Source organism: Cebus imitator, unplaced genomic scaffold, assembly GCF_001604975.1.
Source record: "Cebus imitator isolate Cc_AM_T3 unplaced genomic scaffold, Cebus_imitator-1.0 Scaffold42, whole genome shotgun sequence".
NCBI lineage: Eukaryota > Metazoa > Chordata > Mammalia > Primates > Cebidae > Cebus > Cebus imitator.
In genome coordinates this window covers 6,110,339-6,125,532 of record NW_016107357.1, presented here as the reverse complement: position 1 = coordinate 6,125,532, position 15,194 = coordinate 6,110,339, and the positions used below count along the sequence as shown (strand labels likewise).

Here is a 15,194-nt window from a genome sequence, read left to right as displayed (position 1 = left end):
TATTTGTGGTAGAGACAGGGTTTCACCATGTTGTCCAGGCTAGTCTCGAACTCCTGACCTCAGGTGATCCACCCACCTCGGACTCCCAAAGTGCTTGGGATTACAGGCATGAGCCACCACACCCAGCCCAATCCTTTCTTTATATGCCACTGAAAAGTTTTCCAGTGTGAAACACTCCAGCTCCATTTTTCCCATGAGCCCTGTGGTTTTTATTGTGTGATTTTGCATAGTGCAATTACTTGTAAAAAGGAATGTGTGTGTCACCTGATGGAAGAACTAATTGTAGAAGTAATTATAGACATTGCTTTTCAGCATCCTTTTAACAATGGTTGAGAAGCGCAGCACTGCCCCCTTGAGAAATTGTTTCTGTCCCTCCCTTTCCTCTCTCTATAACCACTAGACGGCGCGCTCCTCCGTTGGGGTCGGGCTCTGTTCTCTGCGCCTTTGCAGTGGCAACCTCAACCGCGTGGACCCCGTTCTTGCACTCCCGTCTCACTGAGGTTTGATCGGGTCTGGAACGACTTCACAGTCTGGTTCTCCTCTTTAGATTAGATTTCCCCAATCCCCGTGCTCATTCAAGATTTACTTCTGCCCATTTTAGCTCTGGCTCCCGTTCGGATGGCACTTCCTCCCATGCTCTCTGCAGGAGCTGCCTCTCTGCACACCTCTGTTCACCTGCTCACCTGGTTCCTCTGCTCACCTGTCCTGCCATTTAACCCACAGAGATCTACTTCAGAGACAAAAATGTCATTATTTCATGCCTTTCTGTACTTCATAAAGAAATTGGTCTGCGTGCTGTCTTTGTAATATAACATAAGCCTAGATAATGTTCTTTCACATCCATTTGTTCAGCTGGCCTTATCCACCTTACTTACTTTCATTTTAGCTTCCCTATTACAGACTTGAAAATTCGGTATCCTAGAACATACTTTGTTTGGGGCTGTCTTTCACTCATCTTTACCACAAATTCAAGGTCATGCCACCTTCTTTGGTGGCGTGTGTTGAAAACCAGCACTGAGTCATCCATAAAAACAGAGAATTTAGGCCAGGCGTAATCCTCATGCCTGCAATCCCAGCAATTTGGGAGGCTTAGGTGAGTGGATCACCTGAGTTCGAGAGTTCAAGACCAGCCTGATCAACATGGAGAAACCTTGTCTCTACTAAAAATACAAAATTAGCTGGGCGTGGTGGCACATGCCTGTAATCCCAGCTACTCAGGAGGCTGGGGCAGGAGAATCACTTGAACCTGGGAGGCGGAGGTTGCATTGAGCCAAGATGAAGCCATTGCACTCCAGCCTGGACAACAAGAGCAAAACTCTGTCTCAAAAAAAAAGAATTTAAACTAAAAGAACTGTTCTTCAGAGCTGGCATTCTCAGTCCTATGTCTTCAGGGAGTTCTCCGGTTTCATGAGATGAGAATTTCTTTCTAATGTTTGGATGAAATAGCAGCTGCAAAATCGTCGGCAACTTGGGGTCCAAGTTTGTTCTTTCCTGTAAATAATGGTTGTTCAATATTGGAACATATTTCTTACAGTCACTTAAAATCCTCGTTTCTGAAATCAAAATTTTGATTCTCTTTTCTTCTCGAATAGAGATCAGCAAACTATGGTCTGTGTTTGGACTGCAAAACCCAAAATATTTACCCTCTGGCCCGTTAGAGAAAATGCTTTCCAACCCCTGTTCTGGAACCTGAAGTGTGATTGTTTAACAGAAACTAAGGGTCCTTGAATGAGACATGGAGATGGACAGGCCCCGGGAAGTCAGTGAATCCTCTGAAACTGGGTTCAAAATTTGGTTTGTGATACAAATGTGCATTTTTGTAGGAAAAAGAACCAAAGCTATCATCAGAGTCTCAAAGGAGTCCAAGACTTCAAAAGGCTTAAAAACATGTTGTCTACTTAAGGGCAGTGTGACTGAGCACAAGAACCCACCATAACATCCTCAGGTGTGAGCAACAAGGCCGATGTGCTTACATGCCCTGTAGGGCACTTCAGAATCCACCTCTTACTATAAAATGTGGAAAAGACTTTGTGAAACCCAATACAAATATGGTCTTTCCATTACCATTTATTTTCCTCCTTGGGTTTCAAGGCCTGATTCCCCCCACCCCACCGTTCTTGTCTCATCTGAAGTCCATCTTCAGACTCTTCACCCCAGGAGCCACTGAGTCAGGGCTCAGGCTTCCAACCACACACCCTTATCTCCGTCTTCCAGCATTACATCAGATTCCAGAGTCACAGCCTTACAATTACATGCCAGGAGCCCTGGAGCTGGATTTAGGGCCCATTGCAGTAACTGCCTCTCACCTCATTCATTGTGATATCTGTCCCTCTCTTCGTAGATGCTCTTCTGCCCTTTTTCGGTTAGTTTATCACCATGATGAGTATTTGATATTATTGGATGCTGTGGGATGTCAGTGATGAATGTGAAATTGAGGATGGCAGAGGCAGAGCAGAGCACCTCCCATGGCACCTGTGAAAGCCTGTCCCAAACCTTGCAGGTAGGAGGGATGGCGTTTGCCTTTAGGAGTTTCTTCTGAGCTGTAACACCCACATCTTCCCTGATTGGTTTCTATTTTCTTTCAATAATCCTTCATTTTATCTGTTGAGATCACTTTGAACTTTTATCTTGTTTTCCAAAATGCAGCCTCCCGCCTGAGTGTGTCACGTATAAATGCAAGGTCATTAGCTCCGAGGCCCACTCAAAGCCGCAAGACATTCATTGAGACAGAAAGTGGCTACTTTTTTTTGCATTACTCAATCTCGTCACCTACAAAAGAAACGAACATTGGCCAGGCACATGCCTGTAATCCCAGCACTTTGAGGGGCAGAGGTGGGCTGCTGCTTGAGCCCACGAGTTCTAGACCAGTCTGGACAATGTGGCAAAATCCTGTCATTGCAAAAAGAAAATTACAAAAATTAGCTGGCATGGTGCCATCCAACTGTGGTCACAGTTGCTCAGGAGGCTGGGGTGGGAGGATCACTTGAGCCTGGGAAATTGAGGCTGCAGTGAGCTATAATCACACTACTGCATGCCAGCCTGGACAGCAGAGTGAGACCCTGTCTCAAACGAAGCAAAACAATCACAAACTATGTTGGTGGAAAGAATACATAGGATTCGCAGGATTCCTGGCTTTAGTCATCAGTGTGCCTGTCATGAATGTGGAAAAAGACCTGAAATCTCCACCTCGGCCCTGCAGTGCTGGCAGACCCAGGCCTCTGTTTTATACCAAAATATTTGAAATGCCCCCTTTATTATTTTGAAATGGCATTCATAGATGTAACATAATCCACCTACATGCATAATTTTTATGGAAATCAATATAATGTCCTAACTGGGATATAAAAAAGAAATAAGAGGAGAAGTAATTTGTAATGAGTTGGTACATGTCTCAATATGTGAATGCTTGTGTGCAACTAGAAGATGAAATGAGCTAAACACTCACACCTACTTATAAAGGATAGGCTTGGATTTAAGAAAAGTAAGATAATATTCAACTGACATTTCTTAAACTTTTGTTTTTCCAAGGCAGGGTCCCGTGTTTCTCAGGCTGGAGTGCAGTGGCACAAACAGCTCACTGCAGCTCAAGCTCCCACCTCAGCCTCCCGAGTAGCTGGGACTACAGGTGTGCACCACCATGCCCAGCTAATTTTTGCATTGTTTTGTAGATATGGGTTTTTGCCATGTTGCCCGGGCTGGTCTTAAACTTCTGGGATCAAGTGATCCACCTGCCTTGGCCTCCCAAAGTGCTGGGATTACAGGAGTGAGCCTCCATACCCTGCCTCTTCTCAAACATTATTATTACACGTGACATTTTGAAATGAGGAGTAAGTAAATTGCTCACACCGTCGGACCTTGGTGTTGGCTGCTCCTCCCCCTCGAACATTGGGCCTCTCCACAGCCCTTCCTTACTTCCTTCAGGTCCCAGCCCTAATCTCATTACATCAGAGACGCCTTTTCTGACTCCTCTCTATAAAGAGCAGCCACTGCGCCAGCCCTGGCAGCTCCATCTCCTTTTTCCACTTTACTTTCCCCCATTGCATTTACCTCCACCTGTCAGTACCTATTTCCTCTTTCATTGTCTGTCACCTTTTCTGTCCACCAGAATGCAAGCTCCATGAGGGCAGGCTTGGTCTATTTTGTTCACAGCTGTATCTCCAGCTTTTAAAACAGTGCCCGAGTCTTGGTGTGCTGGCTCACACCTGTAATCCCAGCACTTTGGGAGGCTGAGGCCAGCGGATCACCTGAGGTCAGGAGTTTGACACCACCCTGGCCAACATGGTGAAACCCCATCTCTACTAAAAACACAAAAATTAGCCAGGCATGATGGCACACACCTCTAATCCCAGCTTCTTGGAAGGCTGAGGTGAGAGGATCATTTGAACCCAGGAGAGAGAGGTTGCAGTGAGCTGAGATAGCACCACTGCACTCCAGCCGGGGTGACACAATGAGACCCTGTCTCAAATAAATTAAGTAAAACACATAATACGTGCTCAGCACATGCTTTTTGAATGAGTTATTGAGGTAAAAACTATTCAAGATAATGTTGACAGTCAACAGAGCTGAATCGTACAAATCCTTGTAGGATTTTATTTCAATTTTTGTGTTTTTAGTAGAGATGGGGTTTCACCATGTTGGCCAGGGTGGTGTCAAACTCCTGACCTCAGGTGATCCGCCATCCTGGGGATTACAGGTGTGAGCCAGCACACCAAGCCTTGGGCACTGTTTTAAAAGCTGGAGATACAGCTGTGAACAAAATAGACCAAGCCTCCCCTCATGGAGCTTGCATTCTGGTGGACAGAAGAGGTGACAGACAATGAAAGAGGAAATAGCTACTGACAGGTGGAGGTAAATGCAATGGGGGAAAGTAAAGTGGAAAAAGGAGATGGAGCTGCCAGGGCTGGCGCAGTGGCTGCTCTTCATAGAGAGGAGTCAGAAAAGGCGTCTCTGATGTAATGAGTGAGATTAGGGCAGGGATCTGAAGGAAGGGTAGGACCCTGTACAAAGAGGAGTGATATCAACTAGATTATGTTTTTAAAAGAACATCCTGGCTGCTGTTTGGAAAATGAAATCAAGACCAGAAATAAGAGAGCCAGTGAGGCATCTCCAGTGTGCCCACACAAAGACATGGCGGCGGCTTATGGTAGGACAGTGGGTCAGCTTGGGAGGTGGCACCAATGGGACTTGCGGATGGATTGGACATGGGGGGATGTTTAAAAGAATGAGGGTGACTCTGCTGTGTTGTCACCCTGAGCCTCTGGATGGATATGGTGAAGCCATTGACTGAGATGGGGGAGAAAAGAGTGGTGATAACCATTCTCACCAAGTTTTTCCTAACAATTATTAGTTGCCTTAGTTTGATACTTTGAGTCCACCCAGGCATCGATGCCTACTTTCGATTTGCTATAGCTTGTGTGCCACGGCCTCACAGTTTTTGTGGAACCACACCACACATCAGCCCCAACACAAAGCACAACCTCATCAGAGCTAGCCCACCTCCAGCACCGTGACTGCGCCAGGCTTAATCTCCGATATTGACACTTCTGCCTGTGATCGTGCCTCATGGGATTCTTGCTCTTTATAAACCATTGCCTTCTTCCCATTACTTTCATTTATTTTTCCTCTCATTCTTTTGCCCTCTGAGCCATGTAACTCTTCCTTTACCTTCCAACAGAGGCCCTTTGTTACATTTAGAGCAAATTGAATGCATTGCAGGTACCAAAGATGGAGGTGCTATGCAAATATTAGACACCAAGCTCTCTGCAGTGGGGCCCTTGCATGTTTTCTCCTCATAGCACCACCCACCATGATACTTGAAACATAAGCCAGACACATTTATTGATCACCATTTCTGCTGCACCCGTGAAGAAAACACTCAACTCAGACAGATGGTCAGCTCCCCCACAAGATTTAAGCAAGTGGGCCGGCCTCTGTTTATTGTACACTCACACAGTCAATCACACAGCTGCCAGGTGAGCACTAGGTACTTATCACACTTTAATTAAACTGATCACATCTGACTCTTTCTGGGGATGGCAGAAAGGGCCCAATTTCTGCATGATCGGATGGACCGTGAGTGGAGTAAGGTCGGATAAATGGAGATGGGCCAGTAGCCTAGACAAGTTAAGGGAGAAATTCAGTGAATTGATTTTCCACTCATCAGCTGAGACTTCTGTGGGCTAGGAAGGAGGTGCCTGGCTGAAGTGAAGCAACATCATGTCTCTTCCAGCTGTTTTCTCCAACGCCCCTCAGCAAATCATAAATGAATAAATGAATGAATGAACAAACATAAGAGTTATTATAGGGATTAAGTGAAAGCAGGGTGTGGTGGCTCATGCCTGTAATCCGAGCACATTGGGAGGCTGAGATGGGAGGATTGCTTGAGCCCAGGAGTTCAAGACCAGCCTGGGCAACGAAGTGAGACCCCCGTCTCTGTTTTTTCATTTTAATTTATAATAATAAAAATTTTTAAAGAAGATTAAGTGAAATGTTTATTAAGTACCTAGAATAGTGCCTAGTGTGTAGAAAATTCAACATAACTGTTTGATAGAGAAAGACCAAGAATAGGACGGGCATGGTGGCTCACACCTGTAATCCCAGCACTTTGGTAGGTTGAGGCATGCAGGTCACTTGAACTCACGAGTTGGAGACCAGCTTGGGCAACATGGTGAAAATCCATTTCTACTAAAAATACAAAAATTAGCTGGGCATGGTGGCATATGCCTGTAGTTCCAGCTTATCAGGAGGCTGAGATGGGAGGATGGCTTGAACCCAGGAGGCAGAGGTGGCAGTGAGCTGTGATCATACCCCTGCACTCCAGCCTGGGCGACAGAGTGAGACCTTGTCTCAGAAAAACAGAAAGAGTAAGAATAGCTTTGTCTGTATCTGCCAGCAGCCATGTTTGTGGAGTCAGAGGAACAAAGGAGTTGAAGGGTGCAGGTACATCATAGAGAATACCCCTAAGATCTAAAGACCCCGCTGCAATACCTCAAGCTTAGATGCCTGTGTTTTCATTCTCCCTTCTTCTCCATAGGATCATGGGAGACCACCTGGACCTTCTCCTAAGAGTGGTGCTTGTGGCCAGTCGTGTGTTTGGAATTCCTTCCTGCTCCTTTGATGGTCGGATAGCCTTATATCGTTTCTGCAACCTCACCCAGGTCCCCCAGGTCCTCAACACCACTGAGAGGCTCCTGCTGAGCTTCAACTATATCAGGACAGTCACTGCTTCATCATTCCCCTTCCTGGAGCAGCTGCAGCTGCTAGAGCTCGGGAGCCAGTATACCCCCTTGACCATTGACAAGGAGGCCTTCAGAAACCTGCCCAACCTTAGAATCTTGGACCTGGGAGATAGTCAGATAAACTTCTTGCACCCAGATGCTTTTCAGGGACTGTTCCATCTGTTTGAACTTAGACTGTTTTTCTGTGGTCTCTCTGATGCTATATTAAAAGATGGTTATTTCAGAAATTTAAAGTCTTTAACTCACTTGGATCTATCCAAAAATCAGATTCGTAGCCTTTACCTCCATCCGTCATTTGGGGAGTTGAAGTCCTTAAAGTCCATAGATTTTTCCTCTAACCAAATATTCCTTGTATGTGAACATGAGCTCAAGCCCCTCCAAGGGAAAACGCTCTCCTTTCTTAGCCTCGCGGCTAATAACTTGTACAGCAGAGTCTCAGTGGACTGGGGAAAATGTATGAACCCATTCAGAAACATGGTGCTGGAGACTCTAGATGTTTCTGGAAATGGCTGGACAGTGGACATCACAGGAAACTTCAGCAATGCCATCAGCGGAAGTGAGGCCTTCTCTCTGACTCTTGCCTACCACACCATGGGTGCCTCATTTGGCTTCCATAACATCAAAGATCCTGACCAGAACACATTTGCTGGCCTGGCCAGATGTTCCGTGAAACTCCTGGATCTTTCACATGGGTTTATCTTCTCCCTGAACTCCAGAGTCTTTGAGAGACTCAGGGATTTGAAGGTTCTGAACCTTGCCTACAACAAGATAAATAAGATTGCAGATGAAGCATTTTACGGACTTGACAACCTCCAAGTTCTCAATTTGTCATATAACCTTATAGGGGAACTTTACAATTGGAATTTCTATGGATTACCTAAGATAACCAACATTGATTTGCAAAAGAATCACATTGGAATAATTCAGGACCAAACATTCAAATTCCTGGAAAAATTACAGACCTTGGATCTCCGAGACAATGCTCTTACAACCATTTATTTTATTCCAAGCATACCTAATATCTTCTTGGGCGGCAATAAACTAGCAGCTTTGCCAAAGATCAACCTTACAGCCAACTTCATCCACTTATCGGAAAACAGGCTAGAAAATCTAGATATTCTCTACTTTCTCCTACAGGTCCCTCATCTCCAGATTCTCATTTTAAATCAAAACCGCTTATCCTCTTGTAATGGAGGTCAAACCCCTGCAGAGAATCCCAGCTTAGAACAGCTTTTCCTTGGAGAAAATATGTTGCAACTTGCCTGGGAAACTGAGCTCTGTTGGGATGTTTTTGAGGGACTTTCTCATCTTCAAGTTCTGTATTTGAATAATAATTATCTTAATTTCCTTCCACCAGGAATATTTAGCCATCTGACTGCATTAAGGGGACTAAGCCTCAACTCCAACAGGCTGACAGTTCTTTCTCACAATGATTTACCTGCTAATTTAGAGATCCTGGACATATCCAGAAACCAGCTCCTAGCTCCCGATCCTAATTTATTTGTATCACTTAATATCTTGGATATAACTCATAACAAGTTCATTTGTGAATGTGAACTTAGCACTTTTATCAATTGGCTTAATCATACCAATGTCACTATAGCTGGACCTCCTGCGGACATATATTGCGTGTACCCTGATTCGTTCTCTGGGGTTTCCCTCCTCTCTCTTTCCACGAAAGATTGTGATGAAGAGGAAATCTTAAAGTCCCTCAAGTTCTCCCTTTTCATAGGATGCACTGTCACTCTGACTCTGATCCTCATGGCCAGCCTCATCGTCACCAAGTTCCGGGGCTTTTGTTTTATCTGTTATAAGACGGCCCAGAAACTGGTATTCGAGGACCATCCCCAGAGACCCGATACGTACAAATATGATGCCTATTTGTGCTTCAGCAGCAAAGACTTCGAGTGGGTGCAGAATGCTTTGCTCAAACACCTGGACACTCAATACAGTGACCAAAACAGATTTAACCTGTGCTTTGAAGAAAGAGACTTTGTCCCAGGAGAAAACCACATTGCCAACATCCTGGATGCCATCTGGAACAGTAGAAAGATTGTTTGTCTTGTGAGCAGACACTTCCTTAGAGATGGCTGGTGCCTTGAAGCCTTCAGTTATGCCCAGGGCAGGTGCTTATCTGACCTTAACGGTGCTCTCATCATGGTGGTGGTTGGGTCCTTGTCCCAGTACCAGTTGATGAAACATCAATCCATTAGAGGCTTTGTACAGAAACAGCAGTACTTGAGGTGGCCTGAGGATCTCCAGGATATTGACTGGTTTCTTCATAAACTCTCTCAACAGATACTAAAGAAAGAAAAAGAAAAGAAGAAAGACAATAACATTTTGTTGCAAACTGTAGCAACCATCTCCTAATCAAAGGAGCAATTTCCGACTTACCTCAAGCCACAAGTAAGTCTTCACTTTGTATTTGCACCAAGTTACCATTTTGGGGTCCTCTCCAGAGGTTTTTTTTTTTTTTTGCTACTATGAAAACAACATAAATCTCTCGATTTTCATATCAACACAATGTTCTGTCTCACTAACTTCCAAATGGAAAATAATAGATCTAGAAAATTGCAACTGCCCTTAGAGGTTCCCAGTCTCCATTGATTTTCTTTCAGATCCAATAATACTGTTCTGTCCTGCTGTGTTAATTATGGAATGTGTCCTAATCATGGGAAGGGCACCTTGGGAGAAGTTGCAGACGGCTGATGTGCTTTTTCTAGCATTTACCTCAAGAATGGGATGGTCAATAATTCTGGGTTCTCTGTGTTCTGCAAAACAACATTAAGTAGAAAACAAACAGAAGAGGCACATTTTCTTCTTTTGCCATAGAATCAGTGCTGATGTTGAGTGCAAGTCACATTTTGTCTTAGAGAAGAGGTGTCCCCAAAGAAGCCGAGATGAATGGGAATAACTACCTCTCTGTAGCTGTGCTTCATGCTCTTACCCTCAGCTTCTCCAGGTCTTGCCCTTGTGAGCCAGGAACTTTCCTTCACACACCACCTTTATTTCAGCCTGGCCTTTAAGACCTTCCATGATTTATGCCCTACCGCACCGCATTTATCAGCTGCTCTGGACTGAGTTCCGATTCAGCTGTGGATTCGTTGTGTAACCTCGGCCGTGTGATGCCCTTGCTGGGCCTGTATTTTCTCACAAAACAGTATCTATATCAGAGTTCCTGTGAAAATTAAGTTGGCCAAGGATGTCAGGGCCTCTCAGATCTTTTCCTTCGTTACCCTAATGACCACAGAGAACACATATACCGAAGGCCTTCTGAGGGCAGTAGCAATTTTACTGAAGCTGTATTTTTTTATCTTAAATCTATGTATATTTTCCATTCTGTTCCTTTTTTCATGTTTATTAATATAGAAATGTGTTTTACTGCAAAAGGATTAAGAACATTTAAAACAAGGAAAGTGTGCCAAAATTACCCCATAGCTTCACACACTGTCTCCTCCAAGTCCAAGTCCAGCATAACTCCAGGTCAGCTCCAGCAGTTTGAGGGGTACACGTGGGTCTGGGGCTCAGCACTCCAAATAGTCACCTTCTTCCTCTCACTGGACCTCTCAGTCCTGACTAGACACACACACACACACACACACACACACACACACACACACACACGCACACGCTAGTCTCATCCCACTTTCTTGGACCACTTTGAATCAATGAGACTGAGCTTGCCCTGCACCCAGCCATGGAATTATTTTCACGCACACCGTGCAGGCCCCACTCTACCTCTTTCTTCTGGATTCTTCTCCCATCTCTGCACATCCATCCCACATGTTCTTCAAAATCCAGCCCACGAAGCTCCCTGGGGTCCCTCTAACCCAAAGTCCCGTTTCCCTTTTATGAAAACTCTTGGCACTTTATCTGGTCTTTTAAAAGTAGCACTAACTACTACTTCCTGTCTCTGCTCTGAGCCTGTCTGGCCGCCTGCCTCTCTGGACCACAAGTTCCATGAGGAAAGACCGTGTCTTTTGTCTCCTGCCCTCACTGGCTGTAGCAGATACCTTATGGTTTGGGGACCATTCAAGGCTTTCCCACCTGCACATCGGCCCATGCGTCTTCCTCCCCATGGAATTTCTTCTCCCCGTCCCTATCCCTCATCTACCTGGTGAATTTCCTTGGTTAACATGACTGCCCATCCCGCATGACCCCAGTGGCAGAGTTTCTGTCACTGATACATGACATTGTGTTGTACCAGTGTGTTTATGCCTGTGTGTGGACTACGCAGTTTGTGAGACCCTGCCATTGGGACCTTGTCTTGTTCATCTGTGTCTCCCAGGCCCAGTATGCTGCCCGGCCCACAGTATGTGCTTAATAAATGTCTCATGGATGAATGAATTACATTGGGACACCCAGCCTCCCTCATGTCAGCACCTGCTGCTATTAGACTTTTCACTGGAGGGCCAGGGAGGACGAGGGCCTGAGAGAGCAGGATATCCATGGAGGTGCTGAGTGGTGAGCTGAAGAGGGCAGGAGAGCACAGGCTGTCAGACACCCCTGAACGCCATTTCAAATGGCCGGGCGTGGCACAGGGCTCCTGGGTAATGGGAAAGTGGCAGCCTGGATTAGCAACTTAGGAGTAGGGCTAGAGTGGAGAGCTGAAGGGTGGGGAGGAAAGCAGAACCCACATGCATCTGCAATGAATAAGGTCTCCTTGAACCTTTGCTAAGAAATACAGTAAAACAAGGCCAGGCACTGGGGGCTCAAGCCTGTAATCCCAGCACTATGGGAGGCCAAGGTGGGCTGATCACTTGACAACATGGTGAAACCCCATCTGTACTAAAAATACAAATATGAACTGGACTTGGTGGTGCATGCCTGTAATCCCAGCTACTCAGGAGGCTGAGGCAGGAGAGTTGCTCAAGCCTGAGAGGCAGAGATTACAGTGAGCCAAGATGGCACCACTGCACTCCAGCCTGGGTGACAGAGCAAGATCCTATCTCAAAAAATAAAGAAAAAGAAAAAAAAGTACAATAAAACAAAACAAAAGTATACTATGCCAGTAACAGGTATAACCTGAAATCAGGAAGACTGTGGGAAGACTGCTCTGCTTCAATTCCTGCTCTCCTGTCCCGCCTGCTGCTCAGCCATGGTTTCCCCCAGCTCTTGGGGTGTGTGGGGGCACCCAGGACACTGAAGAAATCTCCTGGTCAGAACACCTTGTAAGAACAAGACTCCTAGGGAAAGAGGTTTCCTAGTTCAGGTAGGGGCTGGGGCTAGCGCTACCCCAGGGACCTCCCTTGGTTTGGGTGACCATCATTAACGACTCTTCCAAACCAAACCTGGGACATGTAAAATGACAAGTGCAGGTGTATTTACAGGAAAAACAAGCTGAAACACAGACAACTCTCGGTGCAGGAAAGGAGTCCATCCCACAGCCTTTTCTAATCTTATTTAAAAATGCAAATTGCAGGTAATCTTCCCAATGAAACACATATAAAAAGCACCTTTCGTGGTCTCTGTATAGAGTGTATGGGGGCCTGTTCACTTCTACATCCTAGTCACTGTTGGGTTCCACACACCCCTCTATTTTGAAACTTCACTTTTCTGACAAAGATCCAACACTTACTAAAATTCATTCATTCATTCATTCTTTCTTTCTTTTTTTTTTTTTTTTTTTTTTTTTTTTTTTTTTTTTTTNTTTTTGAGACAGAGTCTCGCTCTGTTGCCAGGTGCCAGGGTGGAGTGCAGTGGTGTGATCTCTGCTCACTGCAACCTCCGCCTCCCAGGTTCAAGCAATTCTTCTGCCTCAGCCTCCTGAGTAGCTGGGACTACAGGTGCGAGCCACCACGCCCAGCTAATTTTGTATTTTAGTAGAGACAGGGTTTTACTATGTTGGCCAGAATGGTCTTGATCTCTTGACCTCGTGATCTGCCTGCCTCGGCCTCCCAAAGTGCTGGAATTACAGGCGTGAGCTACTGCTCCTGACTACTAAAATTCTTTTAATTGGTCTTCTCTCTTCCATGGTTAGGCCCAGCAGCTGGAATTCTTTTTGGGGCCATTTTCCCAAGTCTTCATCCTGTCACAAGAGTTGCTGCGCCTATGACAAAAGGAAGACCCAACGGAGCCACATTGGGAAGTGGGCACTGGGGAGTCTGCTGAGAAGCTGGTTGCTAAGTGACTGCCCTGCCTTCTGCTGCACAGCCATTTGAAGCCAGGCCTCAGGAAATAAATTCCACATAACATGCTCTGGGGTCATGTCAAAATAGTGGGAAACTGCCAAAGTTAAGTCTCAGAATGGCTAGAGCTTTCTGTAGTTGAAACTGAGACTATTCTGGAAAGATCTAGAATATTGACTAGGGCTGCTGAAAACTTCAAAGAGAATCTCACTCATGCCAAATACAAATGACTCTGCAAATTCCTTGCCAACCACATGCACTTGCAGTGAATGATGTTTCAGAGAGTCTTGATATTATGTAAAACAAATGTGGTTTGAAGTTTTAAATCATGAAAGAACCACATTAAGAGGACAAGAGACTGTGGAGTAAAAGTTTCATATAGTTAAATGCTCATGTACCACAATATCATGGATAAATGTGTCTACAATATTAAATCAAGAAATCGCATTCTAAATGTATAAATTGAGAAGTATGAAAACGCCAGAAGAAATAACCACATGAATTAATGATGATTGCCTGAGGGAGTTCTGCCCAGTTCTTCCATTGGGAGCATCTAGGAAAGCTGGAGAAACTATTTAAAGACACTAGAAAGCTGAGTAAATAGGACCAAGAGGCAAGAGAAGAAAGAAATCAAGAAAGATGACTACATTGCAATTAAGACCATCTATTCACCAAAAAAAGGCCATCCGTAAATGAAAAGGGAAACCTTAGCATGGAGGGAGATATTTGTAATACACGTATCCAAAAAGGACTCACAGGCAAAACCTAAAAGAACTTCTACGAATCAATAAGAAAAAGACCACAGAAAAGAACAATGGACATGACACTTAAGAATTTCGCAAAAGGATATCCAATATCCAATAATGAAATGAAAAGATACTCAACCTCCTTTAGTCATCAGAGACATGCAAATTGAGACCACGTTGCAATCCCACTACTCACCCACCAGAATGGCCAAAATTCAGATGACCGACAGTACCAAGTATTGCAAGGCTGTGGAGCAACTGAAACTCTCCTGCGTGATTGGTGAGAAGGTAAATTGGCGTACTGTAAAGCAGGGGTCCCCAACCCCGGGGCCACTGAGGAAGTGGGTCACACAGCAGGAGGTGAGCGGCAGGCCAGCAAGCAAAACTTCATCTGTGTTTGCAGCCACTCCCCATCACTTGCATTACTGCCGAGCTCCGCCTCCTGTCAGACCAACTGTGGCGTTAGATTCTCATAGGAGCTGGAACGCTATTGTAAACTTCGTGTAAGAGGGATCTAGGTTGTTTGCCCCTAATGAGAATCTAATGCCTGATTATCCGCCATTGTCTCCCATCACCCCCAGATGGGACCATTTAGTTGCAGGAAAACCAGCTCAGGGCTCTCACTGATTCTACGTTGTGGTGAGTTGTATGATTATTTCATTATATGTTGTAATGTGATAATAATAGAAATAAAGTGCACAGCGAATGTAATGCTCTTGAATCATCCTGAAACCACCCCACCCCATCCCCCACCAGTCAGTGGAAAAATTGTCTTCCGCAAAACCCGTCCCTGGTGCCAAAAAGGTTGAAGACTGCTACCTTTATTTTATTTTATTTATTTTTTTTTTTTTGAGATGGAGTCTCACTCTGTTGCCCAGGCTGGAGTGCAGTGGCATAATCTCAGCTCACTGTAACCTCCAGCTCCCAGGTTTAAGCAATTGGTCCTGCCTCCGCCTCCCAAGTAGCTAGTATTACAGGTGTGTGCCACCACACCCAGCTAATTTTTTTGTATTTTTAGTAGAGATGGGGTTTTGCCATGTTGGCCAGGCTGGTACTGAACTCCTGACCTCAAGTGATCTGCC

General features: G+C 45.1%; 1 protein-coding gene across 10 annotated transcripts in view; it reads left to right on the top strand.

Annotated features, from left to right (window-relative positions):
* The window catches only part of TLR5 (toll like receptor 5), a 32,993-nt gene extending 18,180 nt beyond the window's left edge, over positions 1–14,813 (top strand). For 4 of the 10 annotated variants that reach the window (XM_017526378.2, XM_017526377.2, XM_037737717.1 and 1 more), the window contains one exon: positions 7,034–9,757. In XM_017526378.2, coding sequence (XP_017381867.1) covers positions 7,038–9,608 — 2,571 coding nt within the window. In that variant the 5' untranslated portion in view covers positions 7,034–7,037 and the 3' untranslated portion in view covers positions 9,609–9,757. Of the gene's footprint in view, positions 1–2,341; positions 2,501–3,601; positions 3,626–7,033; positions 9,758–13,218 lie in introns of those variants that run through there. The other 6 variants (XM_017526374.2, XM_037737715.1, XR_005199802.1 and 3 more) reach the window with 5 other exon arrangements.
* Positions 14,814–15,194: the final 381 nt, after the last annotated feature.